The 24,863-nt window shown below is 36.5% G+C and overlaps 1 protein-coding gene across 2 annotated transcripts in view; it reads left to right on the top strand.

Moving 5' to 3' along the window:
- LOC121322965 (voltage-gated potassium channel subunit beta-1) overlaps positions 1-24,863 on the top strand; it is a 54,302-nt gene that overhangs the window by 8,568 nt on the left and 20,871 nt on the right. Inside the window, exons 1-3 of one of the 2 annotated variants that reach the window (XM_041263628.1) lie at positions 2,951-3,295; positions 21,994-22,037; positions 24,602-24,639. In XM_041263628.1, coding sequence (XP_041119562.1) covers positions 3,078-3,295; positions 21,994-22,037; positions 24,602-24,639 — 300 coding nt within the window. In that variant the 5' untranslated portion in view covers positions 2,951-3,077. Of the gene's footprint in view, positions 1-2,950; positions 3,296-21,993; positions 22,038-24,601; positions 24,640-24,863 lie in introns of those variants that run through there. The other variant, XM_041263627.1, reaches the window with a different exon arrangement.

Below are 24,863 nucleotides of genomic sequence, written 5' to 3'. Positions count from 1 at the left end.
CTGTCTGTTTTTCGGTAAGTATATGGAAAACTACAAAGTGGTATGTAAGTCAATATGTTAATGTAACGTTATATAGCAGGTTTCATTCTACTTTATAAAGCAAAATGAGTTCATGTTTATAGGGTGATACAAAACGTGTGGAAGTAGCTGTACATATTTATATGCTGCAAAGCGTGTACATTTTGTCTAAAACAGTATAATCTACACCTTTTTATTCAGTGTTATACATATTTCACATCTTGCAAAAATTTGGAGATTTGGAGACACGTTTCTGTGGGTTCTGCAACAGAAAACAAAACTGCTATTCTGAAGTAAAAGCAGAATACAGATACAAAATCTGTCACATTTAAAATAATAATAATAATCTGAGCAGATTTGCAGAGCTGTCAGCTATTGTAATTTCTAAATGATTACAGCTTTCTCATAGAACAGTACAGTTGACTGCGAGTTGAGATGCATGTTTTACCCAATATAAATTGCTGCTTTTTTTTAAAATAAATTATATAAAGTGAAATAAATGGAAGCATAGTTAAACTTCTCAACTACAGATGTTTCACATTTTAAGCGTAACAAAATAAATAAATAAATAAATAAATAAATAAATCCTTTCACAGATGATATCTAATTCCAAGCACAGGCATGCATGTACTGTTTAGTGAAATGCAATTTGTGCAACAGGAGGCTGTGGGCCACCTTACCCCTCAAGCCATATAATTACTAACCATAAGTATAACTGAAAAAGAAAAGTGCATGCCTAGCTAGAAAAACCTGCAAAATATTTTGATGCAAGACTAACATGCCTTGCAGTATGGTGCAGAGTAAATTAACTAAAAAAGGAATAAAAATATGTTCAACTCATTCACTGGAAGAAAGAAAATATAAGCATCACTCGAGTCACAATATTAAACTGGAGCCAGACAAATGTCATGATGTTTATTTGAAATAATTGGTTCTGAAGTAGCTGTGAGTGAAAATGCTGTATGCAGATGAAAGCGCTTTGTTTATTTCAGTGTAGTGTATTACTGCCTCCCCTTCTCTTGCACTATGCTCCTATCTGCATTGAGGGGAGCCTTTCATCATGCTGCAACTACAAGCTAAAGTTATGTTGCCACAAGCCTTGTTTCAGCCTGTGTCTGCTTTTGAGGCAGTATTTGCTCCCTGCCTATGAAGGGAGCCAGCCTCTCGCCTCATTGCTTTATTGTGCTGTGTTTGTGCTCATGATTCTGAGGGAGTGTATGTCCCATGTACTGTAGCTTGGCATTCAAAGTCATATGGCTGTATTTGGAAACATCATTAATTCAAGTTATCACATATTTCAGGTACATTAATGAGAAAATGATCTATAATGTGCAGCAGCACTTTAGGTTTATTTATTAGTATGGCCCATATACTCTAATTTCTGATTGCTACATATGTAACTTTCACCATTTCTTCCCACCTGTATTTAAGAGCACGGGACAATCTGAAAAATACAAATTGCAATAATGGAATAAATCACTCTAAAATATACATCCCCATTAGAATCTATGCATTTCTAAACATATAATTCCTTACCTTACTAATAGATCCTAATTGCAATATGAAAACTGCAAACTTGACTCCAGTCATGAATATCACTGTATGGTATCATATATAGATGAAACTGCAGTTACAATAAAATTATGTTTTTAATTTCTAATGGTAATACAGATGTTTTAAATCTTCTTTTTTTCTTTATATACAGTTATTTCATAATATCAAATACATGTAAAATAACAGAGGAGGTTTGTTTAGCATAAAGTAGGACATTAAAAATAGATTTTTCATTTCTAATTAGTATTTGCCCTTTCAACAAAAGGTTTGCAAAGCTGCAGTATCCTCAGACCCCTGCACTATTTTTTTTTCCCCCCTTGCTACCTGACCCCAAGAGCCACAGCTCTCTCTTTTACCTCAGCTGAGTGAAACCATCCCTGTTTTATTGTGGTCAGCATAATGGTGAGAGTGCATTGTAGTCATGTTACTAGTTAACAATAGCATAAGACAATCCGCTCCAAATCCACACACTGCCTTGCCAGTTCTTTTTATCCACTCCCCCTCCCATAAATCACACAGCCATTTCATCCTCTTTGCTGAAAACAGAGCCACTGGTAAAAAAAAAAAAAGTGCAGATACTAATTCTTGGTGCAGATGCAGCGCAGACCAGCCTAGGAAGCAGCAACTGAACGCACAGCTCCTTTTTTTCTGTTGCTTTCTGCAGCAAAGGACACATCCTGCAGATAAAAAAGAGCTTCGCTAGCTTGTTGGCGTAATGGCAAACCAGATATTAAGCTGCTCTTCTTTTTAGACAGATAACTTATTAGATAAAGGACCACAGGCTTAGGAAGTCTTTCTTTCCTTGGCACTCCGATCAAAGCATTTAGATGGATGTCTCTTCCCTGGGGATCTGTGCTGATCAGTAGAGGGTTTGGATTTGTTTATTTGATTGTATTTAATTGATTCTTGTTGAAGTTCTTTGTGCATTTTAAGGACAGTAGCTGAGTAATCTATATCAATTCAGAAAGAAGTTATCTGCAGAAAATCATAGCAAGACCTCAGGACTAAAGTGACTGATTCTTTATAATACTGAAGGAGATTCACTGAGGTGTAGCTTTGCTGCTAAAACTGTTTGATTACTGGAACTTCATTAGGCTGGTGCAATTGAGGCACTTTAGAAAGCTCCACTAAGTGCATGACGATTTAACAAAAAGGAAAAGAGAATTCATTTTGTGATTGCTGTATATTCTGGTTTCCTGTGAATGCAGGAGTGTCCTGTACTGCATCACTCACTGGTTCTGTCACTTGCACTTAGCTTTAAAGAGCACACAGTGGATACCTCTCTTCTGATGCTCATTTGACATCATTCCGGAATAACCCCCCCCCCCCCCCCCCCCCCCCCCCCCCCCCCCCCCCCCCCCCCCCAAAAAAAAAGACAGCCTGTGAATCCCAGTGAATTGAATTGAGTATTGTTTCTCTTAGAGGGAGAGGAAGACGTTGGCGGTGTGTTTAGTCAAGAATTGTGTTTGTTTTAGCTGAAGTTGATCAGTTTAACTGATAAAGCCATGCAGGTCTCCATCGCTTGTACAGATCACAACTTAAAGGGTCGGAATGGAGACGATCGCTACAGCAAGCAAAATGCAACCAGCCCCAACGTGGTGAATGCAGCCAGAGCTAAATTCCGAACAGTAGCTATTATTGCAAGAAGTTTTGGAACATTCACTCCGAGGAATCACATTTCTCTAAAGGAGTCGACTGCAAAGCTGACAGGAATGAAATATAGGTATGGAATTGGGTTCTTTTTTAAAATTAACTTTTTTTTGTGTTAAGTTGTAAATCTCTGTGTCAGTTTTGCTTATGCCTTTAAAAAAAGTCTGTGGGGAATGTATAACACATCATGCACATTGAATTAATCTTTTTTCAAACAATGCATTTAAAAATGTGCTTGTGGGTTGACATCCTTGCAATTCTGGGACTTTACAGTGCGATAAGCACGGTGCTAAGCAGCTTATTAATTGAGCAGGTGCATGGGTTTATGCGAGAACCAAAATGTGATTTACATTCTTTTGCTGATAAGCGCCTGTTTTGACATCTGAATCAATACAGCATCAGAAAATATATTAAGGATGTTATGATGAATGTAGGACTGTCCAAGTCCAGACACCTTTCATATTTATGATCTTGTAGAGCATTTATGTTGAGCGAGTTTCTCAGTTAATTTGAAGAGTTGAAGTCTGTTTAATCATTCTGTGTGCTATAAAGAGCACTACAGCCATGAGACATATCTATAAACATATCTATCAAGGCAAGGACTTGCAAAAAGTGATCTACTGTAGTATTTGCAAATGTGCATTTTGTCTTTTTGTCTAGTAGAGATTAGATCGTTCCTGCTTATGATCTTGTTTCTCAGTCTGGAATGAAGGCATCTCGTTCTATATCCGGTCCACTGTGATTCATTAGTATAGACCATAAAAGTTATTGACCAAAAGAACAGTGCATAACCTCGTTGAATGCGTACACACCTATGCTTTCTGTTTTCAATATAATATTGTTTTGTATCTTTATCAATGGATTTAAGCTTTAAAAAAAAAAAAAAAAAAAAACACATGAAACTATCTTTTTGAAGCTTGCAGATTATTATTATTATTTATTATTATTATTATTATTATTATTATTATTATTATTTTATTTATTTATTTATTTATTTATTTATTTATTCTGATCTGGAATGGCTTGTCTCACACTGTGCAGTTCACACTGTCATTTTGATGTGCAAGTCAAACAATATATTACTTTGTAAAGTGACTTGCAATGCGAATGTATCCTTACAGAGCAGCAGAGCAGTGCCCTTGGGGGATTTCACTGTAGCAAACTTTAATTGGACAATCACGGTATTTTATATAAATATGGCCACAGTGAACAGTCATTGTGGTTTCAATACTGGATTTTAATATGGCCATAACACCCTTTTAGCATTTTGGACGGGGGTGGGGGGACGGGGAGCGACTTCAGAGAAGTAATGTGCAGTGGTGTAGTCCTAAATCTGAAAATGTTGATTTTCTTTAACAAGACTTTATTACACAAATTCACATTTTATTTGTTACATCTGGTAACAGATACAGCTATGGCCAAAAGTTTTGCATGAGCCTATAGAATTAACAAATGTTGCTTCATAAAGTTGAATGAATCATGGGTAGTAATGTTATGCTATAGAAGATGATCCTATTACTGGTCATGTTCAAGGGCCATATTGTAGTCCTTCATAGTTTTTTCTTATAATACTAATACTAATTAGTATTATAATAAATCAAATCAAATCAACCTACTATACTGGACACTTTAAAGATTGGAATGTGGCCTCCTACTCATGAGAATCAAGCCCCAGCATGATGTTTCTCTTTTTTTGTTTTATAGCAGGAAATTTGTTGTATTAAATCCAAAGGGTAGCGTTTCAGTTATTTCAATAAATATGACGGTGTTGGTCAAGTTTATACAATAGATCCTCAGTTGGATTGAGACCGGGAAGTTGGGCAGGCCAGATACAAGGGTGGTTATTGAGTTCCCCAAACCAGTCCCTGGTCCCTGATGGGATGTATTTTAAAGAGAAATGCATCTGATTCATGTACAACTTACCCACAACCATGAATTGCGCACAATGCAGTTGATTTGTGTCATACAGTACTGGCCAGGCAGCACTGTCTCAAGATTTGGAAGGCAGGTAGTGCCAAATGCCTTTGGAGACGTTTCGACATCTTGTAGATCCATGAAATTTTAAATCTGTGAAAATTCTGACTAAAATCTTGTTGTTGTTTCTCTTAGCTTAGAAGATGCACATATTACAGTCTCTGCCAAGTTGGACATATTACTTACTATAAAGCCAGTGAAGATGAAAAATATATCACTAATTTATCCTATCATTGGTCCAATTATGACATTCTATATTAACCCAGTTACCAAGGGAAACCATGTTCCCCATGATTCACCTTGTCTACCTTTACTAGGTGTTTGAAGATGTTCTGGTACCATCAGACACATTATTCAACCCAAGTAATATGTTTTCATATTGTGTCTAATTGCATTCTCATTGGTTTGGTTTTTGGAAAATTAATGGATACACAAAACCATGTGTTCAACACAAATGCAGGCTTGCAGGTCATTCATGACAGGGAAAACCATCTGTGATCATATCACTCTAATTCTAATTTATGAGGAATATTCCTTTACCAATCAAAGCACTTATAAGCTTGTTTCTCTCTAGTGTAGGGACAAAAACACTGTGGCTATTGAAAGACTGCTTTCAATAGCCACATTGTTTATACATGCTTTAGACTTTCAAAACTGATTATCTTGTTAACACAATGGGAGCTCAATGTCACCACTTCTTTTAAATATTAAAATAGGACCAAACCAGCCGTTTTAGTTACTTTCAAAGACAAAAACACTACCGAGATTCTCACACACTGTTTTTAGATGCTTTCTCGCAGTCTATTCATTTTTACAATGTATAGGGAATAGAGTTTTAATGCTGCGTTCAATCACAGCGTCAACTTTTATTACCTTGATATACGGGAAAGCATTTTAATCAGTATTTTATTTTTCTCTTCTTTTCACTTATTCAAGTCCTTTTATTGATCTTTCAAAGGGCACTCTGCGTACATTCACCCCAGATGCTTAGAACTGCAATAAAGTTAGCTAAATTAATACACTGGTTGTAAGCCTCTGATGTGAATTGTTTTGCTAGTCTTTCTGCAGAAAGTACAGTTTGCCAATGAGTAAATTTAATAGTGTGTTTCAGAAACTGTTTTTTTCCCCCAAACCCTCACAGCAAGGAAGATAATTTCACCAGCACAATGTCTGAAAGTCCTTTACCGGTTTAATTCAGTGGCCAAACTGGACATTATTGAATATTTTGATTACCCTACATGGTATGTTCAGCACAAACAGCAATGCCTCTTGCTGTTTCCATGACGACATATAAAATCGTGTGTTTTTTTTTTACACCTCAAATAAAAATTCCAAAGGTACAAAACACAAGGATTTTCTGTTTTAGTATTTTTGATTAATAAAATATTACACACAAATGCCACACATACACCCAAACCTTATTGAGATACAATAATATTTGTTCAGCATGAAAGGTTATAGTTTTATGTTTGCCATGGATAAATTAGATGCAAGAGGTTACACTTATGCTAAAAACGGCTTAGCTGTAAAATGACTATATCATGATAAGCCTCATTTTGTAAGCCTAATCAGTTCAAAAGCTTAATGCGGTTATTAGTTTAAGTTACCCAGGGCAGTGAATGTCAGTGTGGAGGCAGTAATAATATCTGAAGCAATAGTAATCAAGGAGTAAGTCCATTGGTTTGTTCTGCCATGATAAATCAAAAGCTTTATCTAGTTCCTTTTCACAAAAATGCTGTAGTTGGGCCTGTAATATAGTTTCTATTTATTGTGATACCACTTTGTTATTTATTTATTTATTTATTACATTTTTTTTTTTTTTTTTTTCTGTTCCACGACCCCCAAAGATTGTTCCATACTCCTCCACAGGGAAGATAATGTAAAAGCAGAAGGATGATTTTGTCAACTGGGGGTTAATTTGGTATCCCCCCCCACCCTCGCTGTATCGTACCAGCAATTGTCAGTTCTCGAGTTGTGCTCTGCTTAGTCGCGTCCCTGAGCAGTGATGATTGTCATGTGCCACTGACGAGACCGCTTCACGTGTACTGATGGAATATCTTCCTGGCTGAACTCTTTTCTGTTGTGTTGTGTATATATCTTACCCCCAGCTCTGCAGACCATATCTAACTGAGTCTGAGAGCATCAATCTGAACACGGTGTGCAAACCTGATAGATAACAGACAATGCTCTGGAAGTGGGTTTGGAAATAAATCAATATTAATTAATACACAAGAGCCCGATTTCAAATACTGATGATGTTGGCTGGAAACCAGTGGAAGAAAGGAGATCAGTATAGAGAACAGCTAATCTCTGGTAGCTGTGACAAACTAGAAGTTCTAAGATGTAAATGACACAATATATAGCATATACAAATTAGAACGTATAGCAATCTGAAACTTCTTGGTATCCAAGTTTGTAACAGATGCTTTGTATCAAATGACATCACTTTAAGACTTATACTGTTACAATTCTTATTTAACTATATATTATAAAACATGGTACAGGATGTTATGAGATAACAAGCTGATTTCAAACCCACGAAGGTTCAGATCACCTGTCCCCGAGTCTTCCACTGAAGAACTTCAACATGTCTTGTACGTGAACAACACCTGAGATGGAAAACATTCATTTAAGTGACTTGAAGCATTGTACAGTGAAATGGTGGTGGGTGTTGGAGGAGAAGAAGTGGAGGGGGGGTCAGACATTTTGACTGAGGCAAATGGGTTTAGAGATGCTTTTGAAGCCTGGAAACAAAGCACTGATTCAAAGCAGTTAAGATGAGGTGAATGTAGGGTATCAATTACCACCTAATTAAATTCAGGGTCATTATCAGATCTGACAAGTGAACTACAGGGCTGCAAGCAGTTCTTTACAGGATGTAGTGTAATAAACACAACAACTACATCGTTGAAAGCAGGTAAGAGTCAAAGGAAGCTGTCTTGTGTTTGGAAACTAGGTTACTGCATTGTGAAGTAGCCATGAGGTGTATTTAAAATGTATCTATGCTAATATAAAGCACATTAGTTTTGCTGTCTTTTGAGAATAAAGGCTGATTCTTCCTGTGCCCATACGCGAATGTTGCTGAGTAAGTCTGCCGCAGCTGGTAATGATGTGAATTTAAATCTATACTACCGCTCCCCTCTACCAGCGAGTGAGACTAAGCTTCCAGAATTCTTGTTTAACTCCTGCCTCTCCTGCAGCCACATTAACCCTAATACAAAAAAATAATTCAATGCTTTTATTTGCTCCTGATGCAAAATCTAACCTTGCTTCTCGTTTGTGCAATTCTAGTATAGTTTGTGGCAGATGCAGAGTTTGTGCTGTGTTATATAGTTCTAACGTCTTGGCCACGTTTACAGTACATGACTGGGTCGTTTTCTTCTGACAAGGTCTGGGATATTGTGCCAGAAGCAATAGAAGTTTATCCTGTTCCTTTTCTGTCCCCCACACCCCCTCACTTTCCTGTCAGTCCCCTAACTCAGCAGGGCTGTTTTACATGACTCGGAAGGTACAGAGAGGGAACTTTGTGTCTACAAAAAATCTTTAGTTTAGGTATCCATGTTATTAGTTATGCGATTAAAAATTATAGAATATGATTAGAAATAATTATGCACTTTTGCTATTGCTTATAGTCATTTATAACAGATGCCTATCAGTTACCCAGCTTTGTTTTTCTTCCCATCAAACAAACTCATTTTTTGTTTGTTAAATTGTTTTTATATTGGTCCACTTGTGCCATATTTTGTTTCCAGAACATGTTAAATGTACACATGGAAACATGCAGTTCTTCTTTAGTTACTTTTCTGTGTTCTGTCTGAAACCTTGTCCAGTTGCTTCTTAATGAGGGACTGCAGTGGATTAGTTAGGAGAAGGAAAAACCCCTGAGCCTCAGAAAATGGAGTGTTATTGATAGCCAATCAAATGAATGCCCTACAGGGAGTTTAGTCCTACCTTTAAAATCGATCCCTTCCCTCTTGGACAAATTTCCAAAAAGGGCATCTTTTTAATAGCGCTTGGAAACATGAGAGGAGGTATCCTATAGTTCATAATTTGAACCAAAAGAAGCCATTCAAAATTCCTAAAATAGGAGCTTGACTGGCAGCGCAGATATATAATTTGCTACATCTGTTAAAGTCTTCTTTTAAATTCCTTTTTTTCCACCCTGTGACTGCGTTGAAATTGACACTGACCTTGTTGACTCCAACGAGTTGTGTGACAACAAACATATTTACTGCATTAAAGACCATACAGGATATTCAAATGAAGTGCTAGACTGGGTAAACCCATGTTAGTTTAACTTGAATTCACTCATCTTGCATTGATTGTCATTGATATGCCTGTATTTATAGGGGAGTATTTCTTCATTTATTTCTATTTCTCTGCTGATTTTAACTTCTCATTTCAGAAATGCTTTCTTTCCTTTCCTGAATCACTTTGAGCCACTGAGGAATGGTCGTGTGTGTGTTTCCAGAACTGTTTAAACATCTTGAAATTTTGAATTAGCACCGTCATGGCTGATTGAAAGCCTTGATGCTGTGTATAAAACAATGCATTACCATTAAAACATGCAGATTTCTGAGCAGCAATGGTAACATCTGGGACTAGACCATCTCAAGCTTAGCATGGCATTTTTCCACATCAGTCATGTGCCCACAAATACTAATTTTAGTGTCAACACAATGACGATTGTTTATTATTTTCAATCAGTGCTTGATTGATTGATTATTTATTGTTATAATATGCCCATTGCAGTCTCACACATATGTATTTCTTACTGCCTAATGTATGAGGATGTATATAAAAAACAAAGCAGATCTTCAAGATAAGTTTCTAAGCCTTACAACAACATTGCTACATGCAAAGCACTGGTTAAAGCAGAGCAAAATGATTTCCATAGGCACTTTGCATGTAATCTAGAGACTGCCTGCACTGATGTCTGAATGTTAATTTGTACAATATTTTCAAACAGCATGCCCCTTGGAATGTAGAGACGCCCAAAAGAATGTATTTTTTATTTCATTTTAGCAGTCAGCCCAAATGTAATAATCGTACTCTGAAATGAATCTAGTTTTTGTTCCTCCTGTAAATTTAGTTTTTTTATGCTTGAGTGGCTCTAAAGTCATGGTTGCTTTTTACATTTTCTCTTTTAAGTGTCTTGAATGTATCAGTTATTATTTTTCATGCAAATAGTTTGAAACTCCCAAGGGACCCGTTAAGCAATGTTGTGTATTCTAAAAGCAATTGCAGTCGAAGCAGTTTTAAAGGGGAAGAACAGTGAAATAGCAGAATAAAACACACACACATGAAGTTGTAATTCCAGTAATGATTTTAAAGGGAAAGTCAAATTAACCTGATCATTCACAGGTAAAGACAAGGTGAATTTGAAATGGAACTTGTGAACACAGGACTTGTGAGAGGGTGTCCATTTTACAGTGCTTCTTCAAGTGATTACAAGATTTTCATTACTTAAGTTTTAATATTTACCCCCCCACCCAAAACACATACACACAGTGCCATTCAGTGAATATCTCATAAATGTTGTGATTATTGTTGTTATGGATATGAATGTTGTTGTTGTTGTTGTTGTTGTTGCTATTGCATCTACTAAAGACTTTTCCATTTCTGCATTGTGAACATAAATCTACTTTAAAACCCGGAGAGCATCAGTGCACCGGCAATTAGGCCTACAGTCAAATACAGATTTGAAAAGCGAAAGGAAGGTCCTTTTCAAGAGGCCTGCTCTCATGAGATTAGTGTTATGTAATGAATGGTAGCATTTGTTATTTTAATCTCGGGTGTTTTTCTTTTGTTGTTTTGGCTTATGTTTGTATAGATTTCTGATATTGACCGAGCTTGCCTTTTTTTAATGTTATATAAAGTAGTTTAATCATAATGAAGCACTTAAGTAATCAATCTTACTTGCTGCTCAGGGCCTGGTCTTACACATTAGTATTTACAACGTATATTTTATTCATATCAGAACAAATGTAATTTATAATATATTTCTCAGATAACAATCAATAATATACAGAATTACTGGTAACACTTTGGTAAACCATCAATAAAGCATCTATAAATGTGTTATAAACAATATTCCACTATTATTTCTAACCGGTTATGTCAACACAATGTTATATAAAAATGTTACTTTTTTATGAAACTTTATAATCACGTTATACAGTGACATGAAGCTTTACACTAGTATTTAGTTCATATTTGTTGTAATAAACTGTAAATGTTATTACAAAAAATGTTAAATAAAAGCTTTCATTAATTTCATCTTAACTACAAAATATACATACATATATAGTTAAGATCAAGTTCTCTTGTCATCAGTTATTTATAAAATAATATGTCTAAATCAATGGATAAGAAGAGTGTATTCTTCTGATGTAATTATTTGGTAGAATAGCAGATTAACAATACAATATTCAGTCTGAATAAGGGAAGTATAGCAAAGCTTCTGAAAAGAATATCTATTCAGAGCATCCCTTAAGGCAATTTTTCAAACACTGTAGGGATGTTTGAAAAATGTTGTGTCAATCTCAGATGAGATCAGTCATCCACACCTTTTCTGTAGCCAGAGACGCTAATTGTAGTTTCTGTGAAGTCTGAATTTACAGGATTAGTTTCTCTCACTGGTTGTAATCACCAGGAAAGCCTTTTCAGAGCACATATAAAGTGGAATTTGTCCAGTCTTTGAAGTCTGTGTATAACCACTAGTATTAATAACCAGCTAAGCATTTTACAGTAAATGACTGGGGTCCAGCACCTCATGCAGGTCAATTGCACACTGGCCATAGTCTGTGTCATTAGCAGTGCACTCTTATAGAAGAAAAGAAAGTACTTTATTTATGAGAGGACAGTAGTGTCTTCGTAGGCAATGCTAGTTATATCAACAGACCTGCAACACTAAAGTAGCACACTGCTTATAACGTCTTTTTTTCTTGGTATGCATGAATTTAGGGTTCGATTTCCACATGATTTGAATGTTTTGCTTTGGGATTTGTACATTGAAAAATAATTTGTGCGGTGTTTCTGATGATCTAGACAGGCACCCCTGCCAGGAGTCTGCCCATGGAATTCCAGTGCTGGAATTAGAACCTTTTCCTTATCCGCGGAACTCCCACTGACAGCTCAGCAAGCACACCTCAATCCTGACCTCAACACCCCCTGCCATTCACACCTGTGGTTTTCTTGAGCAGAGGCTTGCCATTGTACCAATTATTTGTGTGTGTCAGTTTTCTCATGTGCAATAAAGTCTTCAGGTGGCCTGTATAAGAAAACTCATTTGACTCAAAACCAGCATACAGAGACCAAAGTCAATTCATTTGATCTAACTATGGCACCAAAATGCACTAAAGAAACTCTAAAGAAATTTTATATGTTTGATTCTCATAACATATGTACACAATAAAATGGTGTTTTAGTTATAAAAAAAAAATATTTAGGTCTGCCACTGTTTGTCAATAGAATCCAGTCATTCATCAGCCTTACAACAGTACCAGTCAGTGATTCAACATATTATTTTATGTTTATGAAATATACAAACATGCATAACTAGCAGTCAGGTGCCATGTCGGTGTAGTAAGCCTGTGGTGGGTTGAGCTGCCACTTGCCTCCTGTTACGTATTGTTATTCTTCGCTAGGTCCGTCTCTTGACATATTTTCCCCCCAAACAATGTTTGGACAGAGATGAATCATGCTGGTTTGAAAAGTGCAAGTCAACGGCTTTTATAAGGCGATCCCTCAAGGGAAGCTACTAGAAGTACTGTATGCAGGCAATAAAAATGTGCATTATAGACACCATATGGGAGATACTTATATTGAAGAAAGAATCTATGAAAAAGACCTAGGAGTTTATGTTGACTCAGAAATGTCTTCATCTAGACAGTGGGGAAGCTATAAAAAAAAAAAAAAAGGTGCTTGGATATATAGTGAAAAGAGTTGAATTTAAATCAAGGGAAGTAATGTTAAAACTTTACAACACATTAGTAAGACCTCATCTAGAATACTGTGTTCAGTTCTGGTCACCTCGCTACAAAACGGATATTGCTGCTCTAGAAAGAGTGCAAAGAAGAGTGACCAGAATTATTCCGGGTTTAATATGCATATGCAGACAGGCTAAAAGAATTGAATATATTCAGTCGAACAAAGAAAACTATGTGGCGATCTGGTTCAAGCATTCAAAATTCTAAAAGGTATTGCCAATGTCGACCCAAGATAAACAAGGACCAGTGGTCACAAAAGGAGATTAGATAAAGGGGCATTCAGAACAGAAAATAGGAGGCACTTTTTTTACACGAGTTGTGGGAATCGGGAACCAACTCCCCAGTAATGTTATTGAAGCTGACACCCTGGGATCCTTCAAGAAGCTGCTTGATGAGATTCTGGGATCAATAAGCTACTAATAACCAAACGAGCAAGATGGGCCGATTGGCCTCCTCTCATTTGTAAACTTTCTTAAACTGTCAGTAAATGAAAGACATATATTAATATGCAAAGAGTTACATTGCAACTTTTGAAATTCCACAGCTTCCTCACGTCTGGCTCTATGCTGTGCAGTGTATGAGGTGAACACTCGGAAATGCATAATCAGCATTATTCTTTGCACATGTAGCAAGAAAAGATGCTCTCATTTACAAAGCAATTCCCTTGCCTGACAAAAAATAACTGCTCATTGTTAACTGTCTTGTTAAATACATGCAAAAATGTCTTTCTATAACAATTCAAAGCATTAATGTAGCTGGCTTTGGTGGTTGAGCAGCCCATTTTTTTGTGTGTGGTTATTTTTTTATATGCATCAGAAGTGCATTTCTATATATCTAGAACAACTCTGGTCTTTTCTGGAATCCTTAGCCTCATTTTTGGACCATAGTGAGATATTGCAGTGGATTGTTGCCACCTGGTCTCTGAAATCTTGGAATCAGACCAGTGCTTTAATGAAGCCACTAATTAAATGTCATCTAGAAAGATTCACTCTTGCTATTTAGAATCAGTGAAGCAGAATTATAATTATTAATTTAACAGAACAATTCAATCGTAACTACCATACATTGCTCAAATGAGTGTATCAACAACATACATTATTTGGGCAGATTGCTGTGTATTTCTGTTCAATTTCTAAAAGTAGGGTTTCTGTGGCTTTAAAAACTCATGGGTTACTTAGACTTTTTTGTTTAACTAAAAAAGGTGTTGCATCAGTGAATCTTTTCTTGGGGGTTTGGAATTCATTATATTTTCACTCGCTCTTCAAGCTGGAGATATTTATTTTGTTTACTAGCAGTAGTTTTCTAATCAGGATATGTTTTTGCTGTGCAACACAAAAAAACTAAAAAGTGCCATGATAAAGTTAGAAATGCTTTCAAAAACCTCCAGATATGAATACGCATGACAGCCTTATCAAACTTAATGTGGGTTTCTGAACAAAATAAACAGAATGGTCTTATTATACTGAGCCACCTGATGTTCATTTAATCAAACCCATGTAGTTCACGAATACTAAACAAATTGTTCTAGCAGATATTATATTAATGCATGTGGGGTATAAACCTGTGCAATCACTGTTTGTCAGAGAATGCTTTAGGTTAAACTCGTTACCACCTTCAGATTCCAGTAAAACAAATAGGAGTTTACCTAACGTACCATCCTTTAGACCAGGGTGGTACTTTACTGGTACAGTAAAAATGAACTGGTCAGAGAGCACCATGCTATACCTTGTTAATTATGATTAGCTAGCATTCATGTATTATTCCAACACGCAATGCCCAGATTGAAGTTTTAGTGTAGTAAAATAAATGTTGAACGTACATGCATGCAAAAGATGTGAATTTTGAAATTAAGTGAAATAATTTGAAAAACTTTGCATTGCATATACACGAACATAGAAGAAAGGGAGAGAAATGGGTGGCACAATGAATGCAATTTTTATTACTCGTACCGAGGGAGCAGAGATTTCGTAAAGAACAATATAACATAAGCCAACGAAGCCTCTCTCTGAATATGTTGTGCCATCTGTTCTCCTCAGATTTAGGCTTTTTCTAAAGAAGCCATTCTCTAAATAAGTATGCTGTAAATTGGAAAATGCATGCATTACATGCTCTGTTCTGTCTCTACTACCATTAAACTTTTAATGATGAATTTCACAGTTCTGAGCAATAAATAATTACTGCTCTACAAAATTACAGCTGAAGTCTGCTAATGACAATAATCTATGCTAAATTCTGGGTAATTTGAGGTGTATGTTAGTGCCAACTTGATTTTATTCCTTCATTACCAAATCGAAAGGCTCTTTTGACTACAATCTGGATTAATAACATAAATGATATACATATTGTAATTGTTTTAAACTGGAAAGGACACATGTAAAGGCTGAATTTGTTGTCTTTTTTCATCTTCCTTTATTTGGCATTCCTCTATTTAAACAAGCAGCTAGACAACTATGAGGTTCAAAGGGCTGGCATTCCTAACAACTATTAATATTCCCAATCCCTCCTCATGATTCGTGCATACTTAACATTAATTAATTGTCTACAAGCATGATAAAAATACTCCTTCCTATTAGAAGACACCCACAAGTAATTTTATATTAACCCTTCCATTCACTTTTAAAGAATTCAAGTGAACACATTTCTCCTACGTGACCTACAGAATTGCTTTTCTGTTGTAGTCGTATGTCGAAAGTTTCATGTTGATTGTAATAGTTTTTTGTTTTTGTTTTACAGAGCTGGTGCATAAAAGTGTTTTGTGCATGTACTGTAAATGCTTTTTTTTTTGAGGATCTAGGATACATCTGCTGTAGCTTTTGGAGTCTGTACTGTATACTACCTAGCGTTTACCATGCAGTGATTAACATAAGCCATTTTGCACTTCCATTAGCTACACGGGTCTCAAATGTCCAGTTTAAAAAGAAACATGTTTTAGCACTCAGGTGCAGATTCCTTATTCTTGGGTTATCTGTTTGCGTTTTTGAAGTTCCTGGGTCATTTCACCGGTGTGAAAGCATGTTCCCGGCTGAAAGCATGTCAGCCATTAGGGGAAGCAGCTGAATGTGTATTGACAGGAATGAAGCCAGTGAAGGGGACAGTTTCACTCTCCAAGTGAAATGAGCCGGAAATTACGAGACATCTGTTTTCAAGCATGGTTTGAAAACAGACTTTTCTTTTAACCTAGTTTAGGACTAAGTTTGGATGCTTTCAAATGAAAATAGTTTGCTGTAACATGTGTTTCTTTCAGAACTGCACACGTCAGACCTATACAAGTGATTTGCATGTAGTTGTTTACAGCAATTACTTTAATTTCTATCTCATTTTGTATCATTTTAGGCTATGATATCTATAAAAACATGTTTTATTAGCTTGCATTTAGTGTATTTTTTTCTCCTTATTAGATTTCCTAGTAGTATTCATTTTCACATGTGTCCTATTTGAAAACATGAATACCAAGACAGTTTGTATTACTTTGATGATGTACTTTATCAAGATAGTATTAGTAAGATAATATCAGGCTGAAAAATAGCAGTACCAGAATGTATTATGACTACAGTACAATATATGCATATTAACATTAAAGGATACACCTTCTTCCAAGGCATATGATATATGAAATAAAGCTTTATGGAGGTCATAGTACTCGTTTCAGCCTGAAACATGGGATACGGAATCTACATACTAACTAACAACAAGACTTCACTTATATGTACCATGGCACAGTAAGGAGTCATGTACAGTACTTAACTTATATCTATCATGGCAGTAGGTAGGTATACCATCATTGTGTCAGTATTCATTCTGTTTCAGGTCACATTTTAACTCAACATAATTTAATATGTATGTTGTGCCAACTTACTGAATTAAATGTACCTGCAGTATTTTGTGAAACCCGGAGTCAAAATCAGGATTATGTCAGATCTATTTTTTTTTTTTTTGATCGTTGACTGACTCATACTGTTGCGTCGAAACAGTCAAACCTATCCATCCGCGTCAAGTCAAACTTTAAATGAATTTACTTCAGAAGGTTAAGAGATTTCATATTGCATTCCAGTGCAGATACAATGTTTCAGACAAAAATAATATAATTGAATAGTAATAATTGAAAGCTGTATGGCAGAAACATACCAGTGTTTGGGTAGGGGTGGAAATGAGTGAGTCAACATGGCCTAATGCAAGACCCCCCTTCCTGATAAAAAAGACCCAAGAATTTCTTAAAGAGCCTCACAGCTATGGCAGGATTTGAGGCACAATTAAAATAAATAAATAAAAAACATAAGGAACATCATTTATGTCAGTTTTTCGGTAAGAATATGGGAAAACTACAAATCGGTATGTAATTCAATATATTAATGTGGAAGGGTTGTGGGTAATTCACTGATCAGGAGACAGAGAGGTGTACTTGAAAACACCACACAGGTGCCCAGTTTTATTTTGAAGGGTGCCTTATTTCTTTTTAGCCCGCAGAGGGCGCTGTTGGTCTGTGGTCTGCTTACCAACTATGGTAAACAGAACCACGGGAATACCATATGATGGTACGACAGTTCAGGGTGCAAGGGCACTCGCAGGTGCTTCAAACAATAATTCAAAAATAGAAGGCAGAAAGAAAAAGGGAAAATAAAACAGTAACAAAACTATAAAGAAAAGGTGCTGCACTTTGCAGCAATATCCCGGTCGCCGCTGCCCGTTCGACCCGGTTCACCGTCCTATGCTGCCGGCTAACTAGCCTGCTCAGCTATACTTATTCAGGGGTCTGCCCAAGGGTTCCCCGCACTCACTGTCTCGCTCTGAACCTCCGTTCCATTCTCTCCAACTGGTTCTCGGTCGTGGGCCAGCGTTTCCGCACTCTCGGCGCGTTTAAAAGGGAAGACCTGAGGAAACAACAGAGCGTTAACTTATAGAGCTAACAATCTCCCCAAGACCCGCCTCTCAGCCATTCAGAGAGGGGGAAAGTCCACACACCCACTTTCCCACCTCCCCATGTCACTGCCATGACTCACAGGCGGTTGTTGGACAACTGCTGCCCTCTTCCTGCAGTACAGTGAACACGCCAGCAGAGTCAGCACAGATCTCCCCCTGCTACAATTAACTTAACATTATTCAACAGCTTTCATTCGACTTTATGAAGCAAAATTAGTTCTATGTAGAGGGTGATGCAAAACTTTTGGTCACCACCATATATATTTAAAACCAGAACAGAGGTTGTATTATACTTAAAATAAATACACTGTAACAAGTTGCTTCTTGAGATCAATTGAACCCATCTTTGCAAGGTAATTAAATTTTTTAAAGAGTAAAATAAAGCATATTTGAAGCCCCAAGCTTGATTATAATAAGAGTTAACAGGTTCTTTCTCTCACTGGCACTGTGAATACTCAGAGGTGTTGAGTCCCATTCAACTCAAATGCCTACCATTTAAGTCTCTTACTCTCAAGACGTTGATAACTTGAATTGGCATGTGATGGCTTTAAGTGATGGCTTCAGCAATTTAAAAAAAGGCTTACAATCATCTGAAAGTGGTCTTCGACGGTTGGTTGCGTCTGGTTTGTGATTTTGTCTCCTATGTTGTCTGTGTCCATTGCTGTGTGTTTTGCTGCTGCTTTCAGCATGTCCCAGTGATCGAGGTGCTTGTGTGGAATAATCACGAGTAACATGCACAGAACAGTTACCTAAACATTGTACAGATATTGACATTGTACACACGTAGGGATACTTAATATTGTACAAACTCTGTACTGTGTCAAGCAATGGATCAGATCAACTTTGCAACCCAGGATAAACTATGTTAAATGCATAGTATAATCAATGGGACAAGAAAAGTAATGACGTGTTCACCTTACCGTGGTACCCAAGTAAACCCTGTAATGCAAAGTGGTGTGATCTTAGCAGGAAAAGAGAGTGGGACAGCAAAACAGCATTTACTATGGAAGGAATCTCTTAGCCAACCTGACAGAGCATTCATCTTCTGATCTCAGGGTCATGGGTCTAAATCTTCCCCCAGTGCTATGCTGTTTAATAATCACATGTCATCAAGCTGCAGTGAGCTGGAAATCTACTTTAACTTCAGGGGAATAGATTTATTTCCTTTTGATTTCTCCTGTCAAGAAATCATTTTATCCCAATTGCATAAGGGATTGCATTTGAAGATACCAATTTTATAAAAGCATGGATGTACATAAACATCGATTTTATTTTATTTTTAGATGTGAGTTTGATTTATAGGGTAGTAGATCATGTCACCCCACTACCAGCTGATTTGGGTCTGTACCTTTTGACCTTTTAATGTCAAGCAGTGAGATTTCATATTTCAATCATAATTTGGCAAATTAAATATTTTTAAATGTGTAAACCACTTTAGCAATTTACATTTTCCTAATTTTATATTCTTGATTAAGTTGTTTGTCAGATGCTTATTGGTGTATTAACAGGTGCAATGACTGACAGTCAATTATTCCTCAGCCTTGTTGATATTGAGCTTTTCTCTTCCGAAAGCTTGCAGAAACTTATCTAGAAGGCTGCATAGAATTGTTACATATTTAAGAAGGTAGTTATCAAGTTATAAACCCCTATTGTAAGAAACTAAGACAGGTAGTTAAATGTTTTGGCTGTGTTTCATTGTTTGTTTTTTTTTGTTCTCTGCATTTTGCCATCATTTCGAAATGTCTATGTGCAGAAGGAACCTGGAGTTTCCTTGTACTCTGCAAATTCTTTGGAATAACATTGCATTCCTTGCAAATGGATAAGATCCAGTATGGGAGTACACTGGTAAAGTTGAGCTCACACAAGGAAAAACTATTGAAGGGTATAGAAAACTGACACCAAGGAATTTTATGGGACACTGACTGCAACATGCGTTATAACATTTTACAGATATCCAACAATGATTTGTCTCCTCATCTCTCAGCTCCAAAGCTGTTAGCCATCTGCTAGTATTGAAGACGCGGTAACGTTTCAAAAGCAACACAGGGAGCTCTTGGGAACTCCTAGGATTAGAACTGACTGCAAGCTGAACGTTATTTACACTTGGGAATCCCTCTGTTTATATCAATAATGTGCGATGCTTGGATGCAATCTGTAATGTATTGCTGTTTGTCACACCATGGACCCCATTAGCTACCATGCAATTATTCCCATGTTGTGGAGCTGGAAACGCTGCTGTAAACCAACGTTTTCTAGTAGCAAAGTCGACACTCAATTATCAAAACTCTTCTCTCAACACACATTTGGTTGGGGGGGGGGGGCATTTACGTCATTAGCTTCCTGTTGTTTTCTGAAACGAGAAACTTGAAATAAACCACCCAGGAATTGAATTCAAGGGCACTTAAGTGTTTCCAAATTGTTTATTTGTAGTTCTGTAACATTAAAGAGTGTGTTTGATCTTTTCAGAAAAAAAAAATGCTGATGACATTACAAGGCTTTGCAAAATTGTCTTTTTTCATAATCAAGGATGTACTGAATTATAGACCAAAATAAAATGTGTTTGGATAATCGAGTTCCATATTCTTGTTTTTGAATAATTTGAGAGGCAGTTGCATCAGAAATGCAGTTTATACAGTACTCTACTTATAGCACTGTTATTCTATTTAAGTTATGCGTAATTGTAGGGTAAGAACAGTGGCCCACTGAATCAAAGTACTGGTAATTGTTTAACCAAGCTGTGTAATTCTTCACTATATATAGATTCTCTGCATTCCTCTCCACATTTAAATTCCATTACTCATCCCTCCCTCCTCTTCAACAGCCTCTTTTAGGAGGTTGGGTATCTGGCCTCTTCAGAGGGCACCTCCCCTATTTCATGGACTATGGACCAATATGCAGTCACCCAAGCACATAACCAAACTTTTTGGAGAAATTAAGTAATTTGGAGTGAGACTCATTTTCATTGTCACTCCTGAAAGAAAGAAATATACATTTTAATGGATATTCAAAATCTCGCTCTTTTTCTATAATTGTAACATTGTCATGTCTTTATCTCCTGAGTTGCCATTACTTTTTAAAAGATTAATTGCAGCGGTCTTGCTGTAGGTATCGTCACATCCAATAAACGAACTCCTGTGCAATCAATCTAGTTAACTACTACTGCACAGCTTTTCAAAGACATGCACCAGTGTGCACTGTAGCTATACAATACCTTTGCAGAGTGGCTATTACTGTAAACTACCAGACTGCAGATTCACCCTGAGAAAGATTGTGCACACCTTATAGAAGTGATTTAATATGGCTTTACCAATCAGGAAAATCATCTAAAATAGATGTTCTTCAATCAAGAGTTATGAGCTACAAAGCGATCATTAGTTTCCCTCTATATAGAGACTAACTCAAAATAAAAAACTGTAATAGTTTGATCAATTGCAGTAAAACAATGGGTTGGATGTGCAGAGACTAAGTGTCAAAACAAAAACAAGAAAGTGTCTATGAGCACAGTTTATATGAACCACATGAATGACCCCAAATCTGTTTAATGGAATCTCATAAGTCACTGGGCTGTCTACTGAATAGTGGCTCTCCAATAAAGTTGCAAATCTTAGCAATAAGATTTCTGTCTGCCACGCTCATACTGAACTGCCTTGAATTTTCACAAATGTTCACCTTGCTTTTGTCACAGACCACTGACAGTAGACTATATTACAGAAAAAAAAATCGTTCACAGCTTAAAATGGAAAATTACATTTATTCTAAGTATGATAAAAGGGTGGAATAGATTTTTGTATTGCGTTGTATAAGTCAGTACCCTTGACACCAATACATTTCATTGTTCACGATGCATAAACAGGTTTTTCTAACTTCTTTTTTTTCTCTTCTTTTGCAGGAATCTGGGAAAATCAGGACTTAGAGTATCGTGTTTGGGTCTTGGTGAGTATAATTCATTTAAATTATTTGTGGCACACAGAATTAAAAAGTAATACTAATTCCCAGCTCAATGGTGTAAGTGAGCCTAAATTCCCTCCTGAGAGAAACATGGCCCATTTTAATTTTAAAACGAATTAAACTTTTTTAATTGTTTTATTTGAACACAATACTGCTGGTAAAGGTTATCAGGAATCTAGTGTAGATCTCTCAGGGTTGAACAAACTAGCGAGTTCAGCGTTTATTTTAGAAAACATGCTACTTGAAAACTGAAAATGCAATCAATACAGAGCTACTGAAAATGTATGTCCAGAACCATTTTCTTTTATTAAGTTTTTAACACTTGCTGGTGCAGGTCAGTTGAAATAATTTGAAGGTTTGATATCATTAAACTGTTTATTTAATCAGGAGATTGCAATACTTTTATATTAAAACTATACATAAAAGGCAAAGCTAAACTTCCTTTCTCAGAGACTTTCTGGATTTGAGTAGCAGGGCAGAGGACTCATCTCCACTTGTGGTTTTAGTGTTTTTAACATCTTACGACCAGGGGATAGAATCCGTAACGGCAGTGTATCACAGAGCACTACCCGTTACACTAGCTTTAACCAAATGAGTGAATCACATGAGATGATACTCTACCAATAGAATACAAAAATGCAACAGCAAAGACAATGCTCTTAGTCAGAGTGATGTTGTGTTGATTTTACTGCTTGGGCAGGATGACCTTGTGGAATCCCCATCCAAGTTCTGCAACTTGGCACAGCCAGGCGCAAACATGACTGTATGATTCACCCTGCACACTATGTGATATTGCTTATAGTTTTGTGTGTGTGTGTGTGTCTGCTTCTGCTTCTGTGTGTGTGTCTTTATATTTAAAAACAGAACATGTTTTTTTTTTTGATGATCTGTAATTGTCTATAAGCGTGCAGAGATTGGTCCCTTGGAGTTTGTAAATTGCCAATGTCAAGTGGTAGAAAAATACCTTTTCAGGGTTGAATGATCATGGTCAGAGAAGACAGATCTTTGGAGTTAGACTTTAATCCAGAGGAAAAAGTACCAAAAATTAGGCTGCATAATAAAAATAGACCCTTAGAGATCACTGAACAAAAATCTTTACTGCAGACATGAAATGAAAACAAATCTACAATATCTTAAGCATCACAGCACATCCATTTTCATTGAAATGACTACATTTCCACTTCGGAAAACTGTGTGCTCTGCTTCCATTACTTCTTGCAGGTAGCCTTTGTTGATGATACCAGTAATTCTGATAGAACTGGAGGCAGTTATAATGAACTGCACCCTTGGGTAGACTGCTCAGTCCACTCAACAATCTTCCATTCCACTTCTTGACATTACTCACGTCTGCCCTTATAGTTCCCTTTCTCTCAATTCAACTCATCACTAGACTTTCTCCATTCCTTCAAAACACCTACTGTTTGTAACTTTTACCTTCACTGTGGAACCTTCATTCAGAGTATATATTTACAAGCCTGGTATGATTTCAGTATATTGTCAATTAATTTTGAATGAAATTAATTTAAAAACAAACTTTGTACAACCAATCACCACCAGCAACTGTGGGTTCTCCAAAGCAACATTGATTTCAATAGATTGATAGTCTTGTCACAAACATCTAGCCAGCTAATTGTCTTTTAGTCTGTTTTTGTGGGCACATTGAATTGAAATGAATAGGCTATTGATGCAATATTCTTGTCGTGAGTGGGCGAGGACAAGAACATAAAAATGTATAATTTGTCCTGGTAGCTCAGACCACAATGAGATTACACAGGATGGAGCAGGACATCCATGGGAGACAAGCATGTCCCATAAAATACCATCTTTGTGCACATCATCATGACATGAGCCAGAGGATATTTGTAAATCTATTTCAAGATGTAAGGAAAATAGTTCTATCAGCTATGATTGCATTTCCACAAGGCTGAATGTTTGGGAAGTCCCTTCCATTACAGCTGTGTTAATTGGATTCTCTTCAATCAAACAGTCCTATTGGTGCTCAGTGTTACTTAACTAATGGAGTAAAGGCCAAAAAAAAAAAAAAAAAAAAAAAATGGAAGCCTGTTGGTGCAAATCCCAGCTGAGACACAGAATCACTGGATATAGACATGTGTACAAGCATAATCCTAGTACAGGTGTGGCAGCCCAGGTCCTGGAGAGCCACATTCCAGCATAACCCCAGTACAACAGCACCGAGCTATGTTCCCCTATCCCCCTAGAAAGTTGTCCAAATACAGAAGTTAAAGGGAGTGTGATTCTACAGAACATTTTTAACAGATTGCATTGAAATAAGATTCCTGCAGATCTGGTAAATTGCTAAAAAGAACACATTGCATATGCTGCCGTAGGAGGCAGTAATTGAATACAATCCCATTTCAAACTGGAACAAGGTAAGAAAGCCGCCTTTTGTTTCAACACAACATTACAGATTCATGAAGGCATAAGCATAGCATCATTTATTGTTAGATAATATGAAGAAAAAAATACCCAACGACCAACGTTTTTAAACATGTTAAACAGAGGTGTTTTTATGTTTGTTTTTTTTTAAGGAACTTGGGTTACATTTGGAGGTCAAATTTCAGATGAGGTAAGAGCGATTTTTATAATTTATACATTTTAAAAGGCTTTAATATGTTTTGATGTTTTCTGTATATATAATAGACGCCACCCATAACTGGAAACAGCTGCTGGAATAATCTTGTAAAAATATTAGTCCTGTGAACTGGTATCAACTAACAGTCTCTCTGCATCGGCAGGCAGTGTTGTGTTTTTTTTTTTTAAGGAGCTATTCTATGGTATTTTAGTGGTATT

Source organism: Polyodon spathula, chromosome 11 (assembly GCF_017654505.1).
Source record: "Polyodon spathula isolate WHYD16114869_AA chromosome 11, ASM1765450v1, whole genome shotgun sequence".
NCBI classification, from domain to species: Eukaryota; Metazoa; Chordata; class Actinopteri; order Acipenseriformes; family Polyodontidae; genus Polyodon; species Polyodon spathula.
This window is presented reverse-complemented; position numbering and strand designations above follow the sequence as displayed.